The 24,026-nt window shown below is 45.1% G+C and overlaps 1 protein-coding gene across 10 annotated transcripts in view; it reads left to right on the forward strand.

The window, feature by feature from the left end:
* Positions 1-3,677: 3,677 nt before the first annotated feature.
* Positions 3,678-24,026, forward strand: part of AHI1 (Abelson helper integration site 1) — a 184,167-nt gene continuing 163,818 nt past the window's right edge. For 2 of the 10 annotated variants that reach the window (XR_004645108.1, XR_004645109.1), the window contains exons 1-3: positions 3,724-3,926; positions 20,865-20,936; positions 21,405-21,526. Coding sequence is in view for 8 of the 10 variants with exons in the window: in XM_034765595.1 (XP_034621486.1) it covers positions 20,927-20,936; positions 21,405-21,526 (132 nt within the window). In the remaining 2 variants the exon portion in view is untranslated. Of the gene's footprint in view, positions 3,700-3,722; positions 3,927-16,797; positions 16,966-20,864; positions 20,937-21,404; positions 21,527-24,026 lie in introns of those variants that run through there. The other 8 variants (XM_034765598.1, XM_034765599.1, XM_034765596.1 and 5 more) reach the window with 6 other exon arrangements.

Below are 24,026 nucleotides of genomic sequence, written 5' to 3' on the forward strand. Positions count from 1 at the left end.
GAGGGATTTTATGTTACTGCATACATAAAGGTTGTTACCCTTCTCTTTATATTTATGACACATGTACTTAAATTTAAGCATATGGGTCAGTCCAATAGAAGTCAATGGGTTTTAAGCATGTGCTTAAAGTTATGCATGCATTAGCATGTATTTAATTTCCACCCTACTCTGGAAAGTGCTTAAGTGGCTTCCTGAATTGCAATCACTAACATTAGCATCTCCACAAAGATTGAACTGGTATGGAAACTAACCTACCTTTTCACCCCTAGGCATTGACACACATGGGTAGGAAGGTCCATGTAAGCTTGCACTGCTAATTACTGTGTTGTACTTGTTCTTCTTCTTTAAGAGACTTCAGTTTACAAGACTGCCAGAGTCCAGGACTGCTCCTTTCATAGCACTAGAAACCTGACCCTGCAGAGCACAGTACAAGAAGTGGAGGGTTTTCAGCACCTTGCAAGATTGGGCCCTAAATTTACCATAATTTTGTGATAATCTTAGGCTTTTAAAGGTTTTCATTGGTCTTATAAATTCATTTTAAAATTATAACTGTATAATATAGTAGGGGAAAAGCTAAAACATTTTTTCTTATATTTTTCCCCCTTGGCGTATTACTTCAAAAGGCCAATGTCACTAACAAATTCCACTGTGGCTGTTGCCATATAAATCACACTGGTTGGGCCTTGTAAACCTGCCCACTTTATAATATATTATAAAGAAGAAGAAGAAATTATTATCAAGGTAAAATAACCTATTATGTAATTCTGTTACAAATCTGACTTTTATGCCTCATTACTGGTAATCACTTTAAACCTATGTTTCTGTAGTTAATAAACTTGTTTCACTGATTTAGCTAAACCGGTGTGTTTGGATTGAAGTGTCTGGGGAAACCTCCATTTGGGATAATAGGATTAGTGCATATAATTTTCTATTAATAAAATGGCAGACTTTATATAAGTTTGTATTGTTCAGAAGAGAGCTGGGCAGTACAAGACCTACATTTCTGGGGAAAGTCTGGGATTGGGAATTGGCTGGTGTTTCTCTGCAGTGTAATTCAAGAGTGGCTGGCTATAGCAGTTAATGTTTTCACCCCTCAGCTCATAGAGAGCAATTAACATGCTGGAGGTTGTTTGTGAATAGACCAGAAGTGGTAACTCTCACTCTGAAGCAATGTAAAAGGCACCCCAGATTGAAGAACTGAGGGAACAAAGCTGTTCATCGGTCCAGATTGTACTCTGGGTAATGTCACAGTGTCATAATTGTACTAAGATTAACAAAATGTGTTTTAATAGTTGCATATAACTTTGACAAATGTAGGGCCTAAGCTTTCAGAAATCTTATGGACTTGATCATGCAATCCTTACTACTCATATGAGTAGTTCTTTTGAGTGCTGTGTAGGAACTCATAGACGAGAATCAAGTCACTTCTTAACCTTCTTTTTGTTAAGCTAAATAGATTGAGCTCCTTGAGCCTATCACTAAGGCATGTTTTCTAATCCTTTAATCATTCTCATGGCTTTTCTCTGAACCCTCTCCAATATATTTCTTGAATTGTGGACACCAGAACTGGATACAGTATTCCAGCAGCAGTTGTACTAGTGCCAAGTACAGGGGTAAAATAACCTCTCTACTCCTACTTGGGAGACCCCTGTTTATTCATCACGGGATCACATTAGCTCTTTTGGCCACAGTATCACACTGACAGATCATATTCAGCCCCCTAAATCTTTTTCAGTGTCAATACTTTCCAGGATAGAGTCCCCCATCTTATAAGTACAGCCTATATTCATTGTTCCTTGATATTTACATTTAGCCATTTTAAGCTGGGCACAAACAATATGCATTTTAGCAAGCAATCCAGATAGCTCAACCAGTGACCTGTCCTCTTAATTATTTACCACTGCCCCAATTTCTGTCATCTGTAAATTAGTTACTTAATTTCAAACTAAAACCCTAATTCTTCTGCCTGCTTAAATGAGCCTAGATTGGGGAAAGGAAGCAGGAAAGGGGGAGATGGGATTCTTCATAGAATTGATTTACTCAACACTGCCAATTTTTAAAGAAGTCTTGGAAAAAGCCTTTATATACATATTTTACATATATACTTGGCTATAGGTTTCACTCTGTGTTCCTGGAACTGAATTTTAGCTGTATCCTTGAGAACAGTGAATGATAACACTGTCATCCAGGAATACAAGTTTTAGTGGCATCTCTGAAGTAATACAAATAGCATGGAGTTAGTTGAAAACTGACTTTGGAATTGAAAGGCTGTGTGATTTCATTTAACCAGGCTTTTGGAAGGATTTGATTATATTCATCCCTGATGTAACTCTGTTGACTTCAGTGGAATTACAGCAGGGATGAATTTGGGCTTCTAGTACTGGAAGTCTTGACCTTCCAAGAAAACTTCTACAAATGAGAAATGAAATCATTTATTGCACTGATTTTTTTGGGATATGATTCCAGAAAGGATTTATTCCCTATTAGAACAAACATAATGCTGATTGACAGGAGGTTACACTGAGAATGGAGTTTCCAGATTACCAGTGTAGGTACACTGGAAAACTTTGGCACTTACTGACATATGTGAGTCTATTTGTGCTGCCATTTATAACTGAGGCAAAGACTGAAATTGTGTCCTCACTGAAGTCAATAGCAAAATTCCCACTGACTTCAGTGGGGACCAGGATTTCATTCAAAGACTTTCATTGGACAAGTTAATTTTCATAGTTAATGCACACACAGAGCTTGTAAAAATTTTAACTTCTTTTTCATCAACCAATGACTTAATATTGAAAAAACTGTCTGTTCTCTGCTTTTTTTTGGCAAACGTTTTAGTGTTCGTTTGCTTGACTTCCAGTTTCAAGCTTTTGAACTTGAATTTTACTGGGCCATCACCCATTACAAGGGCAATAACAGACACCGATTTGGGGCTTCCCAAATAACAACAGTACAGCTGGTGGAAACACAGTGACGTTCCTGTTTTGCAAAATATTGTCCCTGCTTTAACAGTGAGATGTTGAGGTCAAAGTATGGTGACCAGACAGCAAGTGTGAAAAATCGGGATGGGGGTGAGGGGTAATAGGATCCTATATAAGAAAAAGACCCAAAAATCGGGACATCTGGTCACCCTAAGTCAAAGGAACGTTTTAAATAATAATGTACTTTATTGCATGCTTCCTACATGTCATCCCCCTCCCGCCCCATAGGGTTAGGCCCCGCCCTGGCTGGGGCAGAGGGGCGTGCACTGCCCTCCCCTGTGCCCAGCGGGCTCCTGGCTCCCCAGAAGGGGTCACTTGAGGGATCGGGAGTGTGAGGCTCCCTTTCTCCGGCCCGGAGCCCCTGGGCTTTGGGGCAGGCCCTGCCGCGGCCAATCGCCAACAGGAGTCGGCTACGGGGGCATTAAACCAGTGCAGAAGAGGCCGTTTGCGTCATCCAACAACCGCCACCCTTAACACAGCCGCGCCTGGCTGGGCGGCAGGCATCATAAACCCCAACGTCATGCGCCGCCTACGCGCATCACGTGTTGTCCGCATCTCCCCGCGTGCACTGCATCACTCTCTGGCGCATACGCCTTTCCTCCCCCAACGGCCTCCCTTAATTCTAAGGCGCGCACGCGCGTTTCATCTTCGGGACTCAGTAGTGGCGCATGTGTTTCCGTTGCCGTTGAGGTGGGAAGCCTGCGAAGAAGTCCCGGATGTACGCTGCTTCTCCACGCCCGGCTTCTAAAGGAGCTGTTCGCCCCACTTTAGGCGCATGCGCGTTCTGCGGAGCGTTGTTTCCTTGGCAGCTGTTGTTTGTTTTCGGCAAAAGTAGCGTAACAGGCCGCGGAGGGGGATGAGAGAGAAACCAAGTGGCGGGGGGGAGAACGGGCAGCCGCGGCAACAGCGGCCCTAACTCGAGGCAGTGCCGGAGACCCGGTCAAAGTGAGTGAGAGCCCCTGCCCCGTGCGCGCTGCCGTTTGCTGAGGCACCGGGACTGGGAGGGGGCTCAGAGGGAAACTGGGCTCGGGGAGCGGGGGCTGGGGAACTGCGTCTCCGCACGGCCGCCTCTCCAGCCCCCATTCCCTGTGCCACGGTAACTGCACAGTGGTGACACTGGCCTTGCGCTGCTGGTCTTGTGTCCCCAACTTTCTAATCATACCAAACCCAACGTCCTTGCCCCGCCCCCTGCCCTGAGGCCCCGCCCCTCCCTCCTTCTCGCTCTCCCCCACCCTCACTGTGCTGCAGCCTGGGGTTGGGGTTGGGGGATGCGGGCTTTGGGATGAGGAGTTTGGGGTGTGGGAGGGGGCTCCGGGCTGAGCCTAGGGCAGGGGTTGGAATTTGGGAGGGGGGTTGGGGTGCAGCAGGGGGTTCAGACCTTGGGCAGGGGTTCGGGCTCTGAGCACCGGCCGGGTGGCGCTTACCTCGGGCAACTCCCGGAAGTGGACGGCATGTCCAGTTCCTAGGCAAAGGGGCTGGGGGGCTCTGTACACTGCCTGCCCCCACAGACGCCACCCCCACAGTTTCCATTGGCTGCGGTTCCTGGCCAATGGGAGAGTGGAGCCAGGGCTCGGGGTGGGTGCAGCTTATGGAGCCTCCCTGGCCACTCATGCACCTAGGAGCCGGATATGGCAGTCGCTTCTGGGAGCCCTGTGGAGCCAGGGCAGGCAGGGAGCCTGCCTTGGCCTTGCTGCACCGCTGACTGGACTTTTAGCAGCCCGATTAACGGTGCTGACCGGCGCCACCAAGGTACCTATTCAACCAGGCATTACGGTCAAAAACCGGACACCTGGCAACCCTATGCTGACCACTGCCCTACCTGGAGGTTTCAGGGGCTGAGACCGCATGGGAGGGGCGTGGTGGTGCTGTGAGATGGGTCGTTCACCCCACTTGGCAGCAGGCACCTGGCCACTGGCCACTGGCTTTGGGCTTGGGCAGACTCCTGCGTGGGGGCTACTTTTGTGGGAATTCTGTGCCAAAAAATGAAAGACTTGCACATATTTTAAAATTCTGCAATATTCTGCATATTTTATTGGCCAAAATAACACAGTATAATCACACACATTTCAATTATTTTGGTAATTTATTTCAAAATACCTGTCAGCAAGTATGTCTGTAACAATACAGACAATGAAAAAATATTCAGGAAATGTTTTTTGTCAAATAGATTCCTTACTAGGCATATAAATACAGAACTTTGAATAATTAATTTAAACTACAATGCAGAACCGTATTTCCCGCCCCCCTCAGAAGCAGTGAAAAAGCTTGGGGGAGTCAGGGGTAACAGAGAGCTGAGGGAGAGGGAAGGAGCCTGGGAGTGACCCTGGGGGGTTGATGGGTATGGGTGGGAGAAATATGGAACAGGGTTTTTTGGGGGGCAGGAATGGATTGTTAGAGAGCCTCCCCCATGCAGACTCTGGCTGATCTCTAGCCTTTCACATTCAGTCAGGCACATCTGCCCCATGTGTCCCTGTACCCCCGTGTGTCCCTCCATCCCCACTCAGACACCCACTCCCCCCATGCCCATATGTCTCTGCACCTTTTCCCTCATCCCCATCTGGCCCTGCACCCCCTCAACCAGCCCCCTCCTCCCATGTGACCCTGCACCCCTTTTCCCACATCCCCATAGGTGACCCCACTCAGCTGGAGGTGAGTAGTAAGAATGAGGGTCCAGCTCTCTGTGCAGCTCAGACTATATAACTATGGCCCTACCAAAGTCACAGTCCATTTTGGTCAATTTCATGGTCATAGAATTTTAAAAATTGTAAATTTCATGATTTCAGCTCTTTAAATCTGAAATTTCACAGTGTTTGTAATTGTAGGGGTCCTGATCCAAAAAGGAGTTGTTGTTGGGGAGGAGGGGTTGCAAAGGTATTGTAGGAGGGCGTTGCAGTACTGCTACCCTTACTTCTGCACTGCTGCTGTTGGCAGTGGTGCTGGCCAGCTGGAGGTGGATACTGGCCAGGAGCCCAACTCTGAAGACAGAGCCACCAACAGCACAGAAGAAAGGATAGCATGGTATAGTATTGCCACCCTTACTTCTACGCAGCTGCCTATAGAGGTGAGCCCTCAGTCAACAGTGGCCCCTCTCCAGCTGCCCAGCTCTGAAAGCAGCAATGCAGAAATAAGGGTGGCATGGTATGGTATTGCCACCCTTAGTTCTGCGCTGATGCTGGCAGAGCGCTGCCTTCAGAGCTGGGCACCCAGCCAACAGTCACTGCTCTCCAGCCACCCAGCTCTGAAGGCAGTGCAGAAGTAAGGGTGGCAATACCATGACCCCCCTAAAATAATCTTGTGACTCTCCTGCCCCGCAACTCCCTTTTGGGTCAGGATCTCCAATTTGAGAAATGCTGGTCTCCCCCATAAAAAAATGTATAGTATAGGGTAAAAGCACACAAAAGACCAGATTTCACAGGAGCAGACTGGATTTCACGGTCCGTGACATGTTTTTCATGGCTGTGAAATTGGTAGGGCCCTATATATAACCAAAGAAGTGTGGGGCCTTTCAGTAAGCTGCTACGTGTGATATGTGTCTACGGCAACATAGGGCAGGAGACAATAAGGAGCTACTTCTTGCATGTTAATGGGTCTTCTGCAGCGTCAAGTAGTGGTCTAATTGGCTGGGAAAGGGTCGGGGGGACTTGGACTTGCTGGTGGGGGGGCTACGTGTTGCGGGGAATGTGTGAGAAAGAGGCCAATTTGTGGTTCACTATTCTGTCACTATTTATATTCACAGAATAGTGGCCTGACATCTTCACTACACCTCACACACTGGTGTCATGATATTATTTAAAAGATGATGTAGTATATTGTTTGAAATCTAAACACACTGGGCATTAATGTCACTGTGAATTTTTGTACCAACTTTGTAGCTAGAATTATGAATACTCTCTGATATTATGTCCTGGAGACTGTAAAGGTGACAAAACAGATTCTTCTATATAAAGGGTAAAGAAAATATGGTAGCAGATGCTCTGTCCAGGAAAAAGGGATCTGACCTGCTGCCTCTGGGTCACCCAGTGGCTAACCTTCCTGCAACTGTGTAAGGGAGGAGGTGTGACCCTAAGAGCATCCCAGTGCCAGAGGGCAAAGGGCTCATTTGTATCAGGTAATAAGTTTCTGCTGGCTGCTCAATTCACGGTGTATACCCCAATTCACAGTGGTTATAATCCGTGTCTGAAAGGTGTCATGTAAGATGTCCTTGGAAAGCTAATAACTCACTGATTATTAATATTCTTGCGTGATGTATGTATGCAGTCTGTATTGAGAGCTATGGATATATGCTGGAATGATGACTAACGTGCTTAAGCCAGGCATGTCAGGGGAGTTGGTAAACAGGTCTGCTCTAGACAAAGGAATATGTATTTGCTTTTCTGATCAGCCCAAGCGTCAGGCACATACGATGAAGGTCCATTTGCATATTAGCTTTATAGCTTTGTTTGCCTAATAAGTGGGGTCAGAGGCAGCAGAGAAGAGAAACTTTGGGCTATAAAGATGGGGGTCTGAACCTCAAATGATAAGCAATTGAATCAACTGATTATATAAAAGTTTATCAAGTAAGGTGTTTTATGAAAGCCAATGACACGTTGGTGGTTAATGCTGTAAAATGTGTGTGTTAATACTATATATGGAATTGGGTACTCATTGATATTAGACTTTACAGTCTGTGCCTAAGTAAAGGGAGAAACATGTCTCTCCCAGACAGGAGGAAACCTCACAGCTATTTACCTGTCTCTTATGTAAATTAAACATGGTGGAATTAAAATGATTGGAAGCCCAGTTTACATACAGGTTGATGGGAAGCCTATAGGAAGGGGAGAAACAGCATGAGGCCATCCTGCCTCTTGATAAAGGTAATTGAAATTTGGAAGATATAAGCAAGAACCGAAGCCATCTTTGGCATCCATTACTAGACAGATACAAGAGAACAGAGCCCTTGCAAGGTGAGAAAGATGGGTCCTTCAACCAAGGGGGGATTGAAGTTGCTGGAAACTGAATAGGGGTGAACTAACTGCTTAGGCAAAGATCTTTTGCCTAGGAAGACAAGGAAAGCCAGCACCTTGTACGTCTGTGGAAGGTCTTGACTGAAGAAAAGACAGCTTTGGCAGGGAAGAAGGACCCCATCTTTCTCACCTTGCAAGAACTCTATTCACTTGAGTCTGACTAGTGCTGCATGCCAAAGATGGCTTCTGGTTTAGTTAAGTTTTAGACTTTTAGATGCGTATCTTCAGTTTTATTTGCTTGTAATCCTTTCTAAATTTATTTTCTTTACTTGGCATCACTTAACCCAGGAGAGGGCAAACTATGGCCCGTGAGCCAGATCCGGCCCATCAAGGTTTTCAATCTGGCCCGTTGGACTGCTAGCCCCTTGGTGCAGTGGGGCTAAGACAGGCTCCCTGCCTGCCCTGACCCTTGCCACTCCCGGAAGCGGCTGGCACTGTGTCCCTGTGGCCTCTGGGGGAGGAGGGACAGAGGGCTCTGTGCGCTGCCCTCGTCTGCAGGCACTGCCCCCTGAAGCTCCCATTGGCCAGGAATGGGGAACTGCGGCCAATGGGAGCTTTGAGGGTGGTACCCACAGGCGAGGGCAGCGCACGACAGAGCCGTCTGCCCCACTCCACCCCCAGGAGTCACTGCCAGACATGCTGGCCACTTCCGGGCGCAGCGTGGGGCCAGGGCAGGCAGGCACGCCGCTGCCACCCTGGAGCCGCTAGAGGTAAGTGGTGCTGGGCTGGAGCCCGCAGCCCAAACCCCCTCCTGTACCCCAGCCACCTGCCCTGAGCCCCCTCCTGCACCCTAACCCCCTGCCCTGAGCCCCCTGCCGCACCCCTCCTGCACCCCAGCCTCCTGCCCCAGCTCTACATTCATGGCCCTGCATACAATTTCCCCACCCAGATGTGGCCCTCGGGCCAAAAGGTTTGCCCACCCCTGACTTAACTTATGTCCTATTATTAATAAATTTGTTTTATTTTAATATAAACCAATTCAGTGCTGTGTTTGAGGGGAAAGGTGTATTTATCCCAGTTGAGTTAATAAGCTGTAATATGCTTTTGTCTCTTTAAAGGCACAATAAACATTATTTCTCTGAGCTGTCCAGGAGAGGACTGGACACTCCAGGACACACGGTTTGGGGGAAATTTGGGACTGGAAGTGCGGTAGGGTCATCTTGCTGGTTATAACCAGGGCTGGTAGGAGCTAGAATGGAGGTGTAGATAGGTTGTTGGGATCAGAGCTGCTGAACCAGGCCTGTGTAGCACATAGACACTCAGAGTGTCATCTGCATTCTTGTAGGCTAGCTGTTGTATGAGCTCTTGTACGAGCATCCTAGGCTCGTAGCTATAGCTAAAGCATTGTAAGGCACCAAGGGTTGCATGGCAAGTGGTGACACAACTCTTTACTGGTCTGGATTGTGCTCTCAAACTCTGTGACAGAATGGTGGGGCAGAGACACACTAATCTTCTGTCACATGTTTAGTGGCACTCGAACAACCATGTAATAAAACTGAAGGGTTTGGGACGTAGACCACGTATGAGATTTCTCTCACTGGCCCTATTAGCAACTACACATTGAAAAGATTATGCTAATTCTACTATAACAAAATTGTAGGAGTGGAGAAGAAGCACTGAAAAATTACATAGTGACCCTATGGTCTAGCGGAAAGACCACTGTACTTTAACTGTTCCTTACTCTGCCACTGGGCCTGCTGGATGATATTGAGGAATTCACTTCACCTTTCTATTGTCATTGAATAATTACTGTCTGACACCTTCCCCTCGCTCCCTCCCCCCAAATTTACACAGTTACAGGAAATTAAAACAGAAAAATGCCTAAAATAAACATTGATACTTGGTCAAAATTATATATGTAAAAAAAAAAATAATAATTAATGGTGCCAAGTCTAATTATTATCTACACACAGGAGCATATAAGCTAGGGTGACCAGACGTCCCGATATTATCGGGACAGTCCTGATTTTAGGGGACTTGTCCCGCGTCCTGACCTTACATTGGTCAGGACGTCTGGTCACCCTATATGAGGGGGACCGCGGCAAGCCGGCGCCACTCACCTTTCTTCCCTGGGCCCTGGGGCAGCGCGCAGCTGAGCTTCCGGCGCGGCGGCGCCAGCCCACGGGGCCCGCCACCAGGCCGGCAGGAGCCTGCAGAGCGCAGCCCTGCCCCTGCCCTGGGCATACAGAGAGGCAGCAAGGAGGTCTCACTCCCCTGCGTGCTGCAGCGGGGCGGGGCGTATAGACTCCGGCAGCAGGCAGCGGTCGCCGGGCAGAGAGCCCCTCCCTCCCCTCGACCCGACCCTAGGAAGGGGCCAGAGGAACTGGGAGGGACCTGCCTGCAGGATGCTTCCTGGGAGCCGATCCAGGTAAGCACTGCTGGGCTCACCTGGCCCCATGGGCAGGTCCCTCTGGGGGGCTCCCCTCAGACCCACTGCCCTGAGCCCCCACCCTGACCCTGTTCCCTTAGCCTCCCCTGCAGTCCCCCCTGTGCCCTCCACCCTCAATCCACTGCCCTCAGCCCCTCTGACCCTGTTCCCTCTGCCTCCCCCACAGTCCCTCTCCTCCCCCGATCATCTCACCCGACCCACTGCCCTCACCCCCACCCTGGCCCTGTTCCTTCAGCCTCCCCCGCAGTGTCCCCTCTCTTCCCCCCACCCTCAATCCACTGCCCTCAGCCCCCCTGACCCTGTTCCCTCTGCCTCCCCCACAGTCCCTGCCCTCCCCGTCCCCGCCCACTGGATCATCTCACCCTGCTGGATGTGGAAATCTGTCCCGGATTCCAGGCTGTCGTTAGCCCCGGGGCAAAAGATCAGCAGAGGTTTCCAAAGGGAAGTTTGCAGCCTTTGCTCAGACTCAAACATTTTCACTTTAAAAAGAAAAAAATAAATACCCAACCCATCCTGACACCCATCTGCTCTGTCCAGTTTTGCTGTTATCCCTGTTGAGGCCAAAGTAGTTTGAAAAATTAAAAATCCTTGACACCGTTGTGTTGCTTCCCCCTGTGTTGCTTGTTGATCTGATGGACCTGCCGATAATGAATAAAGATGAATGCCCTGAGAGCAATGTGCCAGGCAGACAGTTTGTCAAGTAGGAAAGTGAATGCTGAAGCCCTCACAAAATGCAGAGGCTTTTCTTAACCTGAGAACTGAAAAAGAGCCAGATACCCTGCATGGGTTTGAAAGTGACAAGAGCCTAACGACTGACCAGAGCAGCACCAGGTTTGAAGTGACGAGGAGGGTCTGTGTCATGACGTCTGCATTTCCACTGAGGACTCTTCCATCGCAGGGTAGCGCTGGTGCAGGTCTGCCGCCCGGCACAGCAATGCTGAGAGGTGCCAGTGTAGACCCAACCCACTGACCTCCGTCCCCACCCTGACCCTGTTCCCTCAGCCTCCCCTGCAGTTCCCGCTGTACCTCCCACCCCGAACCCACTGCCCTCAGTCCCTGCCCCCCGTTCCCACAGCCTCCCCCACAGTCCCCCTGCTCCCCCCCCAACCCACTGCCCTCAGCCTTGCCCTACCCCAAATCTCTTCTTCAGCCTCTCCCGTCATCCCACCCCCATTGCTCCTCCTGCTCCCCTCTGTCTCATCCCCTCCAGACCCTGTTCCTCTCCCCAACCCCCGCCCCTCTCCAGCCCAGCCCCATTGTCTCCCCTGCCCCACTCTACACAGCTCTCTCTACCCTATCCTATTCATGCTCCCCTCAGCCCCTACCCTACTCCCCCCCCATCCCAGTCCTGTCCCATCCCCCTCAGCCCCTCCCGACTCCCCCAGCCCCAGTCCTGTCCCCCTCAGTTCCTCCACCCTGCTTCCACTTGTCCATCCCCACACACCCACTGACTTCCTCGACCTCCCTCCCCCCAATCCCACTGCCTGGACCCACCCCCGTCCCACTCAGGATATGCAGGGAAAAGAAGCAATGGGCTTAAATTGTAGCAAGGGAGATTTAGGTTAGACATTAGGAAAAACTTCCTAACTGTAAAGGTAGTTAAGCATTGGACAAATTACCTAGAGAGGTTATGGAATAGCAGTCATTGGAGTTTTTTAAGAGGTTAGACAAACACCTGTCAAGGATGGTCTAGTGTTGTTATTACTCAGTCCTGCCTCAGTACAGGGGTTTGACTAGATGACCTGTTGATATCCCTTCCAGTCCTACATTTCTGTGATTCACACTGAATTGCCTTGTGCCACTGTCTAGTAGTAGTGGCACACAGTTCTCTGACATGCAGGTTTATAAAATTGTAGTTAATATACAGTTTAGAGCATAGCAGTTTTAAAGCTCTGCATATTCAGACCAACTGAGCTGAAAATTGTGATCTATAGCATTCAAAACTATTAAGATGTGGGCTGAAATAAAATCAGCATGAATTGCTCAACAAAATCAATGGAATCAGCATTGCGCTGCTGTATATTGTAAAACATTACAGTGAAATCTTGCAAGTATTGCATAGCACGCCGCCTTGCCCAAGTGGTAACTAAGCATAACATCTTCCTGTTTCAACATTCTTAACTTGTATCCCAGAGCTCCTAGAAGTTTTTTTTTCCAAACACTGAATACTGCTAAGTTATAAGTTTTAACAGGTTTTTTTTCTTTTAAACCACAGCACTGAATGTTTTTCTAAAATTGTTTTCTAAATATTCTTAAACTCCCAGTTTATCCCCCGCTGATGTTCATTGTGAAAAGGATTGCAGGTCTAATAGTAATATTTGGCACTTTTGTAATTCACTGTCCAACATGTGTTTCGTGCCCTCCTCTGGTGGATTTTTAGAGGATAACTGTATAGCTACCAGCTAAGGGAGTTATATCTTGAACTCAAGTAGTAGAAGCTCATGCTTTTAAGTCTGGATGGCTCGGGTTCAATCTTTGGTGACTAGCTATGATGGAGGTTGTTACACTTATAATCTCTTTAATCAGAGGTTCTGAATATGCTTTGTTGTAGGCAGAGCTAGCCTATAGTTAAGCAATCAAAAATTTAGAATGGGAAGTGTTGAAATGTTGGGAAGCCTTATAATTTTGCCAGTCTGGAACGAACGTCCCATCTGAGGGATGGGGGCGGGGAGAGAAGAGAGTGAGACAAGACCAGGAAACTGGGACAAGGAATCCAGAGCAGTAGTGGGGGGGCAGTTGAAATCAGATGAGGAGCTGGGGCGGGTTAGACAGCAATAGGATAGACATAGACTGGAGGGGACGGGGAAGAAGGGTCTTTGACTACTAGAGACCACTCCATTCAGGAGCCTGGAATAGACCCAGGATTCCTGAGTTTCATAGTTCCTCTTCTGTCAGCAGAGTATCTGTGAAACCCAGTGGCAAAAAAAGTGTCTCATCCCCCTATAGAGCTGATCTATCACATATAGGATGACAACCTACTGCCTCTGCCATCACTTACTCCATTAGCTCAAGTGGCAGAAGTCTGTGCAGTGGATCTAAAGGTTCATCGGCAGGGTTGGAGCCATGCGAGTTTCATGATGATTCCACATGACAGAATTTCTGGGGCAGTTCAGTTTTGATTTTTACAAAAAAACCTGGGGAAATGCATACAGAAATAGGGTGACCAGATGTCTAAATAGGGGAATCTCAAGCAGGAGTAGAGAGGTTATTTTATCTCTGTATTTGGCACTGGTGCAACCACTGCTGGAATCCTGTATCCAGTTCTGGTGTGCACAATTTAAGAAGGATATTGATAAATTGGAGAGTGTTCAGAGAAGAGTCACAAGACTGATTAAAGGATTATAAAACATGCCTTATAGTGATCGACTGAACGACCTCAATCTATTTAGCTTAACAAAAAGAAGGTTAAGAAGTGACTTGGTTATAGACTGTAAGTATCTACATGGGGAACAAATAGTTAATAATGGGCACTTCAGTCTAGCAGAGAAAGGTAGAGCATGAGCCAACGGTTGGAAGTTGCAGCTAGACAAATTCAGACTGGATATAAGGCATGGTGAAAGTAATTAACGATTAACAATATACTAAGGGTCATGGTGTTTTTCTAAAAGCTATCCTCTAGGAATTATTTTGGGAAAGTTCTATGTCTGTGCTATACAGGCGGTGAGACCAGGTGATCACCGGATCCCTTCTGGCTTTATAATCTCAGAACTAGGTACATCAATTCACATGCAAAATTCTCATTGAATTCAATAGGTGTCCTTGTCCTGTGGCTTGTGGCGCGGGCTGCAGCAGGGGCCGTACAACCCCTCTTGCAGCTTCCTAGGGCCCCCTCTCGCAGCTTCCTAGGGCTCCCTCTCATGGCTCTGTGCACCTCTGTCTGTCGTCATCCTCTCCCCGCTCGCCCAATGTGTCCTGATACTTCACTCTTGCGATCTGATCACCCTACAAAAAAAAAAAAATTAATGGTGCCAAGTCTAATTATTACCTACACACAGGAGCATATAAGCGGCAAACCTAGGTGAGAACTGCAACTGTCTAAATGACCATTAACTCCTACCAGCAAACATTTCACTTTCTGTTTAAAAAAACCTAGGAAATTAAATGGCAAAATACATCATTAACACAGAGTTACATTTGCCCAGTGATAGCTCATGCCCTTTTAGAACATTGATTTCAGTAAAGTCTCAGACTTCTGAAAGTCAGGAAGGCAGAGTTAAGGTAAACTCATGCAACCTTAATTTTGCCCTCTTTGAGCGATGCCCCAATGTGTCCATAACACACATGCTCCTACTCTTTCTTTTCACTGTCATGGACAGCTGCATTTGCTGTACACTCAAACACCCAGCCTGCTGCCTCAACAGAATACAACACTTGTAATATTTAAAAACTACTTCATACTCTTTTTATAGCCCCTTCATACTTGCACGTAAGATACCACCTTAACCTATTTTCCCCTGCCCATCATTAAAGCCACAGATGGCTCTCATATCTGGCCTTACTACTAATAGTATCAGTGCCCTGCCACTGACACAACCTATACAATTCTGTATTGAAAAGATTTAGAGTGGAAACTCAAGGTATATATACACCTCTTTCCTTTCATAAAACACATGTGGGGGTGAGGACTCAGACCCAGATCTTCTCATATTGCACTCGCAGCTCTGTGATGCTCCTCAAACTAATCCCCAGGTCTCCTAATATCACAGTCACCGTTCTTTCAAGCTGCTCCACCTTATTCCTCTTCCAATGAATCTACACCTAACACAGTGAATGCAGCAAGAGTGCATGCAAATCATTCTCAGTGCTATTGTCATCTCCGTGGGTGTAGAGTTAAGGTTGCATAGGCATTTACTGGCTTTCAGAAGTTTGAGTTTTGCTGAACTTAATGTTCTGGGAGGGCATGAGCTATTACCAGGTAACCTTAATTCTGCTTTAACAAAGTGTTTTGCCATTTAATAGATTGAGCTCCTTGAGTCTCTCACTATAAGGCATGTTTTCCAATCCTTTAATCATTCTCATGGCTCTTCTCTGAACTCTCCAGTTATCCGCATTCTTCTTGAATTGTGGACATCAGAACTGGACACAGTATTTTAATGATGGTCTGCACTAGTGCCAAATAAAAAGGTAATGTAATCTAGATACTGATATTTCCCTATTTATACATCCAAGGATTGATTTAGCTCTTTTGGCAACAGCATTGCACTAGGAGATCATGTTCAAGGGATTCTCCACCATGAACCCCAAGTCTTTTTCAGAGTCACTGTTTCCTAGGATAGAGCCCCCATCCTCTAAGTAGGACTACATTCTTTGTTCCTAGATGTATGACTACATTTGTCCATATTATTATTATTATTATAAATGTGTATTATCATAGCATCTAGAGAACCTGGACCCCATTTGCTAGGCACTGTACAAATATAGAACAAAAAGACAGCCTCTGCCCCAAAAAGCTTTCTCATTTTTGTCTAGTTCCCTCTTTTGAAGTTAAATGCTATTGTGGTGTGTTTCTTTGGTATTTTTCCTTCTACAAGGATGTTAAATTTAATTACATTATGGTCACTGTTATTGAGTGGTGCAGCTATTCTCATCTCTTGGATGTGCTCGTGTGTTCCATTTAGGACTAAATCAAGAATTGCCTCTCCCCTTTTGGGTTCCAGGACTAGCTATTCAAAGTAGTAGTTATTCATGGAGGGTCCTATGGCATCTTTAAGACTAACAGAAGTATTGGGAGCATAAGCTTTCGTGGTTAAGAACCTCACTTCTTCAGATGCATCTGAAGAAGAAGTGAGGTTCTTACCCACGAAAGCTTATGCTCCTAATACTTCTGTTAGTCTTAAAGGTGCCACAGGACCCTCTGTTGCTTTTTACAGATTCAGACTAACATGGCTACCCCTCTGATAGTTATTAATGGTGGCTAGAAATTTTATTTCTGCATCCCCTTCTGAGGTGACATTTCCCAGTCACTATGGGGATAATTGAAAACCTCCATTATTATTGCGTGTTCAATTTTGTAGCCTCTCAAATCTCCCTGAGCATTGCACAGTCACCGTCACTGTCCTGGTCAGCCATAGGCAGTATGTTTCTGCTGCTGTACTCTTATTATTCAAGCATAAAATTTTAAAATTTTTATCTATAGAGATTCTTGGTACAGTGTGATTCATTTAAGATGTTTTACTATATTTGAGTCTATGCTTTCTTTGACATGGAGAATTATGTTAGCCGATGTTGCCAAGTTAACATTTGCATGATATTAATAAGGCTTCAGAAATGATGCCTGGTTAATTACTCTCTTGACTAAAGTACCCCATTGAGGCAAATGAATAAAAACCTAACACACTTTTTGGTTTTACATAAATAATAAATGGTGATGAATAGGAATAGTTTGTATTTTTGAGCTATTTTGTCATGTAATTCTGGGTTGCAGTCTTGTGAAATCTCAAGCTAAGCAGTTACCCCTGTGAATCCTTGGATGGGAAACCTCCAAGGAAAACATGGTGTGCCTCAAGATGGTGCTGGAGCTTCAGCAGCTTGGCCAATCGGTGTCCAAGTTCAGTGTTGGGAAGCATTTTGCTGTGCAGATGCTATATTTCAGGTGAGATGTAAGCAAACAAAATCTGAAGTTATGACCATTTGTGATCACTAAAAATTTCATTTCACTTTTTGCAAGAGGGTAAGGGAGCTAGTCTGATCAAATTCTAAATTGTGTAATAAGGTCCACCTACCTAAATTCCTCTGTGGTTCATATTGGATGAGGAATTCTTCAGTTTCGGTAGTGTAGCATTTAACAATAGAGACACACTTCTGCTTTATTATACCTTAGGTGTGGCTGCTTTTCTGTGGTGGCTGCAGGTATTTTTTTTTTCTATGATGCATAACCTATACAGCCCTTGGGATCTTTCAGGACAGAAAATGTTACATAGGGCTACCCTATGTCCGGATTTCCCCGGACATATCCGGCTTTTCGGTCTATAAATAGCCGTCTGGGGAGGATTTTTAAAAATCTAAAAATGTCTGGGATTTCCCCCCAGTCGGCTATTTATAGATAGAAAAGCGGCGGCCAAGCACCGCTGGGCACCCAAAGCTCCTACCCGGCTCCCCCCATCCCCTGCAGCCTTACCATGCAGTCTGGCCCGCAGCTGTCTTCCCCCTCCTCCCCTCCCCTGAAAGCTCCGCCCCCCTGCTCTTCCCCCTCCCCTGCTTCCCGCGAATCAGATCTTTGCGGGAAGTCTGAAAAGAAGCAGGGGCAGGCGGGAGGCAGCAGCAGGTAAGCTGGGGGGGGGGCACGAGGAGGAGAGCTCCGGGGAGGCGCGGCCCTGGCCGAGCGGCGCCCGGCTGCCCCAGCGGCTCCGGCCCAGCTTGGGCCCCAGCACCCCCAGCCTGGACCTGGCCCAGCTCGGGCCCCAGCACCCCCGGCCCGGCTCAGGCCCCAGCAGCGCCGGCCGAGCAGCTTCGGCCCGGCCCCAAGCCCCGCAACCCCAGCCGGAGTGCAGCCCGATTCCTGGGCTCTTTAAAGCCGGCCCTGGTCAGGGGACAGGGAGGGGGGGTTGGATGGATCGGGAGTTTGGGGGGGGGGGGTCGGGGGGCAGGGGTGTGGAGAGGGGTCGAGGCAGGCATGTAGCAGAGGGGGTTGGATGGGTCAGGAGTTCTGGGGGTCCTGTCGGGGACGGGGAGCAGTTGGATAGGGCATGGGAGTCCCCAGGGGTCTGTTTGGGGGTGGGGGTGTGAATATGGGGTGGGGGTGTGGATAAGGGTCGGGGCAGTCAGGGGACAGGTAGGGTCGTAGGGTGTTCTCAGGAGGGGGCAGTCAGGGGACAAGAAGCAGGGCGGCTTAGATAAGCAGTGAGGTCCTAGGGGGCAGTTAGTGGCAGGGGTCCCAGGAGGGGGCAGTCAGGGGACAAGGAGCGGGGGGGGTTGGGGGTTCTGAGGGGGGCAATCAGGGGGTGGGAAGTGGGAGGGAGTGGATGGGGGTGGGGCAGGGGTGGGGCTAGAGCGGGGCTCCTCCCCCCCCCGTGTCCTCTTTTTTGCTTGTGGAAATATGGTAACCCTATGTTACAGAAGTATGAAATACTGAAGCAGCAATACTACACTATCTGTTTATAGACACAAAAGACAGTGATGGACAGTACATTAGTTGCCATTCTGAAGATTATTTTTGCTACCTGATGCATTTGAAAAATGTAGTTTAAAAATGATAGTTTAAATGAGAAAATCTGCAGGAAGAAATACAGGACATTTTAAAAATCTCTGGCTGCAGACTTCTGTTTGCCTGATTATATCCTGGTGTCTGGAATATAATACTGTACTGTATTATGTGGTGTTGTCATTGTTGGTGGAAAACTGCTTTATTAATCTATGTGCTAGAAAAATAATAGATTAAGGGAAACTCTAGCTTTAGTCATTTTGGGATTTTCTGATTGCTGAACTTTAACACAAGATTAAATCTCTCCTATTTTAAAATGAGATTATACAGGGTGAACATCCTTGTTCTTATCCATGTTGATTAATGGGCTATATTTAGACTTCTGATACCGGGTTTATTAAAGGCTCTGTGTCAAATGTTATGTAATTCTTCCTTCAGACTACAGTGGATAAAAATAACTATAAATATTATGGGTTTTAATTTTGTTGTCATGAAAGGGGTAATTTATTTAGCAGGAGAAGAGTGGTGTGTAGAGAGATGTGTGGTCTTCAGTCAAGCCTGGTGGATCTGTGCAATTTATAGCACTCAAAACAAAAAAGTGGCAGTCAGAATACTAGCCTAGCCTGTAGAGAAGATGATCAGCTGTGGACAAAATTAATTTGCTAGTGGCCCTTTTTTTCTTGTGTATTTTTGGATACTAATGAAGGTATTTCAGCCATTAGACAGATACGAAGCAGGTATGCGCTATGCATATTTTATTGTATTTGGTCCTGTGTGTTACTTCAGTTGTTCCTTTTTATAAAGTTGAGAGTACCCACTTTCTTAGTGTTCGATCTCTTGAGAGGATAAAATCAATCACAAAAAGTATCCTTCCCTACTCTCCAAAAGACATTGATAAACTCCAGCATATTATAGTTTAACAGTGTTTTGGTTTCTACCTTAAAGTAATAAATGTTTTCTATTTCTGTCTGAGTCTGAATTTGAATTGTCTGCAAAGCAGCAGTATCCTGTTGAGACACATACTTTATAGTGCCTTATAGTGACAATAAATCTAACTTTAGTAATATTAAAATTGATTTTATGTAACTAAAAAAACCCCTAAGACATGATTATTTAAAAAAACATTTTCTCTTGTTTTCATTTCTTTTAAGTGTTATGACCATAGGAATGCATAGTTTAACAATGACATTAAAGTAGTTTTGTTTCTGAGCTAGAAATAAATGATTTCTGTTGGAGGAAAAATATCGTTACTAGTTGAGAAATGACAAGCTACATTTTTTTACAACAAAAGATGTTTCCCGCAGCCCTCCCATGTAAAGCCACTTCTGGTCATCCCTGCCAATTTCAAACAGTTTTCAGAATGTAAAGAAGTTGGTAGGGTTCCACCTCAAAAGATTGCCTATCAGCAAGAGGTAGAATTGGTATAACTAGATGTTAATGCGTAGCTTCTGTTTCTCTCTTTTTGGTTTCTAGAGCTGTGCAAATATTGGAATTTTGGTTCATTGGCAGTTCTGAAAAATAAAATAATTAAAAAAACAAACCCTTAAATTTTTTTGTGTGCATATCAAAAAGTCAAATTTCATTTTGGTGTGATGAGCATTTTAATTAATTTATTTTTTATTAATAAAAATAATATTGAAATGAAAAGTTGTTTCAAACTGAAAAATCAAAACACTTTATTTAGAAAATGTCAAAACAAAATGCTTTGATATTTTTCAGACTTTTTTGTAATTGTTTCAATAAAAAAATGTGTTTTAGTGTTGCTTAATTTGTCGTGTGTGTGTGTGTGTGTGTGTGTGTGTGCGCGCGCGCGCCTGGGGGTGGGAGGTGGTTGGCCAATAAATTTCACCCAACCCTATTTAGTACATTATGACAGTTCAGTAATTGCTAGAATTATGCTTGGCATATCCACTCAAGTTTCTTTTAGAACTAATATACCTCACATTTTGTAAAAAGGAATTTAGGACCCAGTCCTATGATCTTTATTCCACTAAAGCTAATGTTGGCTTCATTTGGAGAATCATCTGAGTGAGGAGGGTGTGCAAGATTGACTCTTAATTGTTGTGTTTTTTTTTAGAGAGTGAATCTGTAAAATCTCTCTTTAGAGCATGCCATAAATTAAAGGGAAATGGAGTCTATTTCATTCACTCTGTTTATATGGTGAGGAGTATTTCTTGCATTGTTCCATATAAATTGAATTGAATTTTAGATTTAGTCAGATCAGTGTTTTGTTTTTTTTAGTCTCAGTATTACTAACCCAGTCCATTCAGGCCAGCATAAATTTATAGTATAAATTCTGTAACTTAGTTTTGTTGATTAAAATATTCTGAGTGTTGATGTGTGTTTTGCAGAATGCTGAACTTTGAGAAAGAAAGGTGTAGTGTATTGAACCATTCTTAATATAGGACTGAAAATGCCACCAGGTAAGAACTTCTACATTTTTAATTTCCAAAATGCATTTTATTCTTAGAATTGGGTATTAATGTTCAGTTACTTCCACCAATTGATCTTTAGTGATCCCTTGGATTAATTCTTGGTCAGTGTTCACAGCTGTTTTTATGTTTTTGTTTTGTTTTATGAACTTTTTTATTTAACATTTGTAGGGTTTATAAAATTGATAGTTAATATGTGAAGCAATGTATTTGAGAATTGTCTTATCATGTACAATAGATAGATGATTCTACATATATTGCTTCTTTGAGTTATCTTCATCTGGTTGCCATTGTAAATGGGAACTTTTTCTCAGTTTCACGAGGTAAAATAAAAGTCTTGATTAGTGTAATTCATCTATGGTGAAAATGCTGCCCTCTGCGCCTAAAAGTGTAATCAGGTGCTGTTGTAATTAACCTAATTATTTGAGCCAATTAATCTTATTTTAACTTTTTTTCCAGCGGAGAGTGAGGCAAAGGCAAAAACCAAGGTTCGCTTTGAGGAAATATTCAGGAGTCATTCTGGGCTAGCAGGAAAAAAGAAATCAAAGAAGCAAAAATTTCACTCTCATGAGAATATTGTGGTGAGTTTGATAATCTGAGAACAGTGATTCTGCTTGCTTTGGTGGAAAAAATCTCATCTCTCTCAGCAAAGGAAGTATACTTCATCCCTCCCCACAAAAAGGAGATGCTGTAAGCTTCAGCAAGCACTATGAAAAGAAAACATAGTGTTTGCTTCATAATAGATACCTTTCGTTTTTAATGTATGATTTTTATTCATTATTGATGTCCATGCTGAACAATAAGCGTTAACCCCAGTAGTTTACAACTTACTGTGACCTTGATATACTAGTAATGTAATTCAAGGTTAATGTTAAATGGTGCCTCCTGGCATGCCTATAGTTAAAATTGTGTCAACCTATTCTGATCACCACGTTTTTCAGTAGAATTTTGGAGGCCATCCTTCAAGCTTTCCAAATTCACATTAACTTCAGTGAGAGTGTCATGTGTGAAGGGCTTGCAGGATCATTCCCACAGTAATACTAGTAGTTAGCTCTTAGAGCAAATACCTCATGTCTGTGAATTTTACAGATACTTATCAGTTGTCTAGTTGGTAACAGAGGTAAATGTCAACTTCATTAAATTTTACAAAGCTAATATCATGAAGATAAGAATATGCAAACAAAATGACATCAAACTAGAACTCCCCCTCCTCTTTCCCACTCATTTCTCTGCTTCTGAACAGCACTGAATATGACTCTTCTGTCCTCCCACCCTCCAGGTTGTTGTCATCTAACATCCACCCAACTCTTCCCCCACAGCCTTCCTCTCTTGATTTTGATTCATGGTGCTCTTTTCCTCTTCTCACAATCATTTGTGTTCATAGAATCATAGAACATTAGGTTTGGAAGGGACTTCAAGAAGTCATCTAGTCCACCCCCCCTGCTCAAAGCAGGACCAATCCCCAGTCAGATTTTTACTCCAGTTCCCTAAATGGCCCCCTCAAGGATTGAGCTCACAACCCTGGGTTTAAAAGGCCTATGCTCAAACCATTGAGCTATCCGCCCCCTGTTTTCTTCAGCTTCCATGGTGATGGTCCATCTGACCCCTTAGCTCAGTGGTTTTCAACCTTTTTTCATTTGCGGACCCCTAAAAAATTTTTGAACAGAAATCTTAGACCTAGTCTGTGGACCTCCAGGGTGAAAAACACTGTTTTATGGTAATGACAACCTTTCTTGGACTCCTTAAACATAGTCTGCGGATCCCCAGGGGTCCACAGACTACAGGTTGAAAACCGCTCACCATCACCTCTTCATTCAATTTGCAACCCTGATCAACACTCCCACTCACTAAACTGGCCACTCATTTGACTTGGATTCCACCAACCACTGCTCTCATTTATCTCTCTGTTGCTGAGTAACCCGTCCAGCCAGTAAAAGCTGGCAAATTACAGGAACATCAACACGCTCTATTGGTGGCACAAAAAGCTGCCCGTGGCAGGGCTCAGACCTTAGTTCCTTAGACAGCTCCAGCCTGTACAGCCTTAATATATGCCACTGGTATGAATGCATTATGATACCATCTTTAATTACATGATCACACATTTTTTTCACAGGACCCCTGCTTCATTCAGTGCACAGCATGGATGGTACTCACTCAGTTGGTAGCTGGTCAATATTTCATTTTATTCTCAGCACTCAGTGTGTGGCCTCAGACCTTATTGCATACCTTTCAGAGCCTGTTCTGAATACAAAATTATTAATTTCCTCGTGGGCCTTTTTTGGTGCTTATCACCATGGAATCAGAGTGCTTCACAAATATTAATTAATTAATTTATTTTCAAAATACCCATCTGAGGTAAGTTATCATCCCCATTTTACAGATGGGGAGCAGAGCACAGAGAGATTAAGATCAGAGGTGTCCACTAATTTTGGGTGACCAACTGGAATGCATCTACCAATAAGGCCTAAGGACTGATTTTTTTTTCAGAGTATTTAGCATTTTATAGCACTTTATACGTTTAGAGTATGGCTTGCATTGACTTCAGAGTAGGGCCCAGATGTCTAAAGTTGGTCACTGAGAAAATTAGGAACACACAAGTGACTTGCCCAGCAACACACAGGAATTCTGTGGCAGAGGCAGGAATAGAATCCATTTAACCAGTGTGGCAATTAAGTGCCTTAACCGTGACACCATCTTTTTATTACATACCTTCCAACTTCTACAACAAATGAGGCAGAGGTCCTACAGACAACAATTTCCTTCACTGCATAATCCTGATCCAGTCCCAAAGCACTATCCTTCCTTCTTACTGAATGAGGCAGGGGTCCTGTGAATAGAATAGTATGTGATCATGTAATAAAAGTCTGTATCATAATGCATACATACCAGTGACATGAATTCAGGTTGTACAGACTGGCGCGGCCTGAGCCCAGCCACAGGTAGCTTTTTGTGCCACCAATAGAGTGTGTTGATGTTCCTATAATTTGCCAGCTTTTCAGGGACAGTGTTTGATATAGTTAGGAGGAGCTTCTGTTTTGCTAAGAGTTGTGGCTAAATTTAAGTGGACAAAGGGGTTTGTTG

Source organism: Trachemys scripta, chromosome 3, assembly GCF_013100865.1.
Source record: "Trachemys scripta elegans isolate TJP31775 chromosome 3, CAS_Tse_1.0, whole genome shotgun sequence".
Lineage (NCBI taxonomy): Eukaryota > Metazoa > Chordata > Testudines > Emydidae > Trachemys > Trachemys scripta.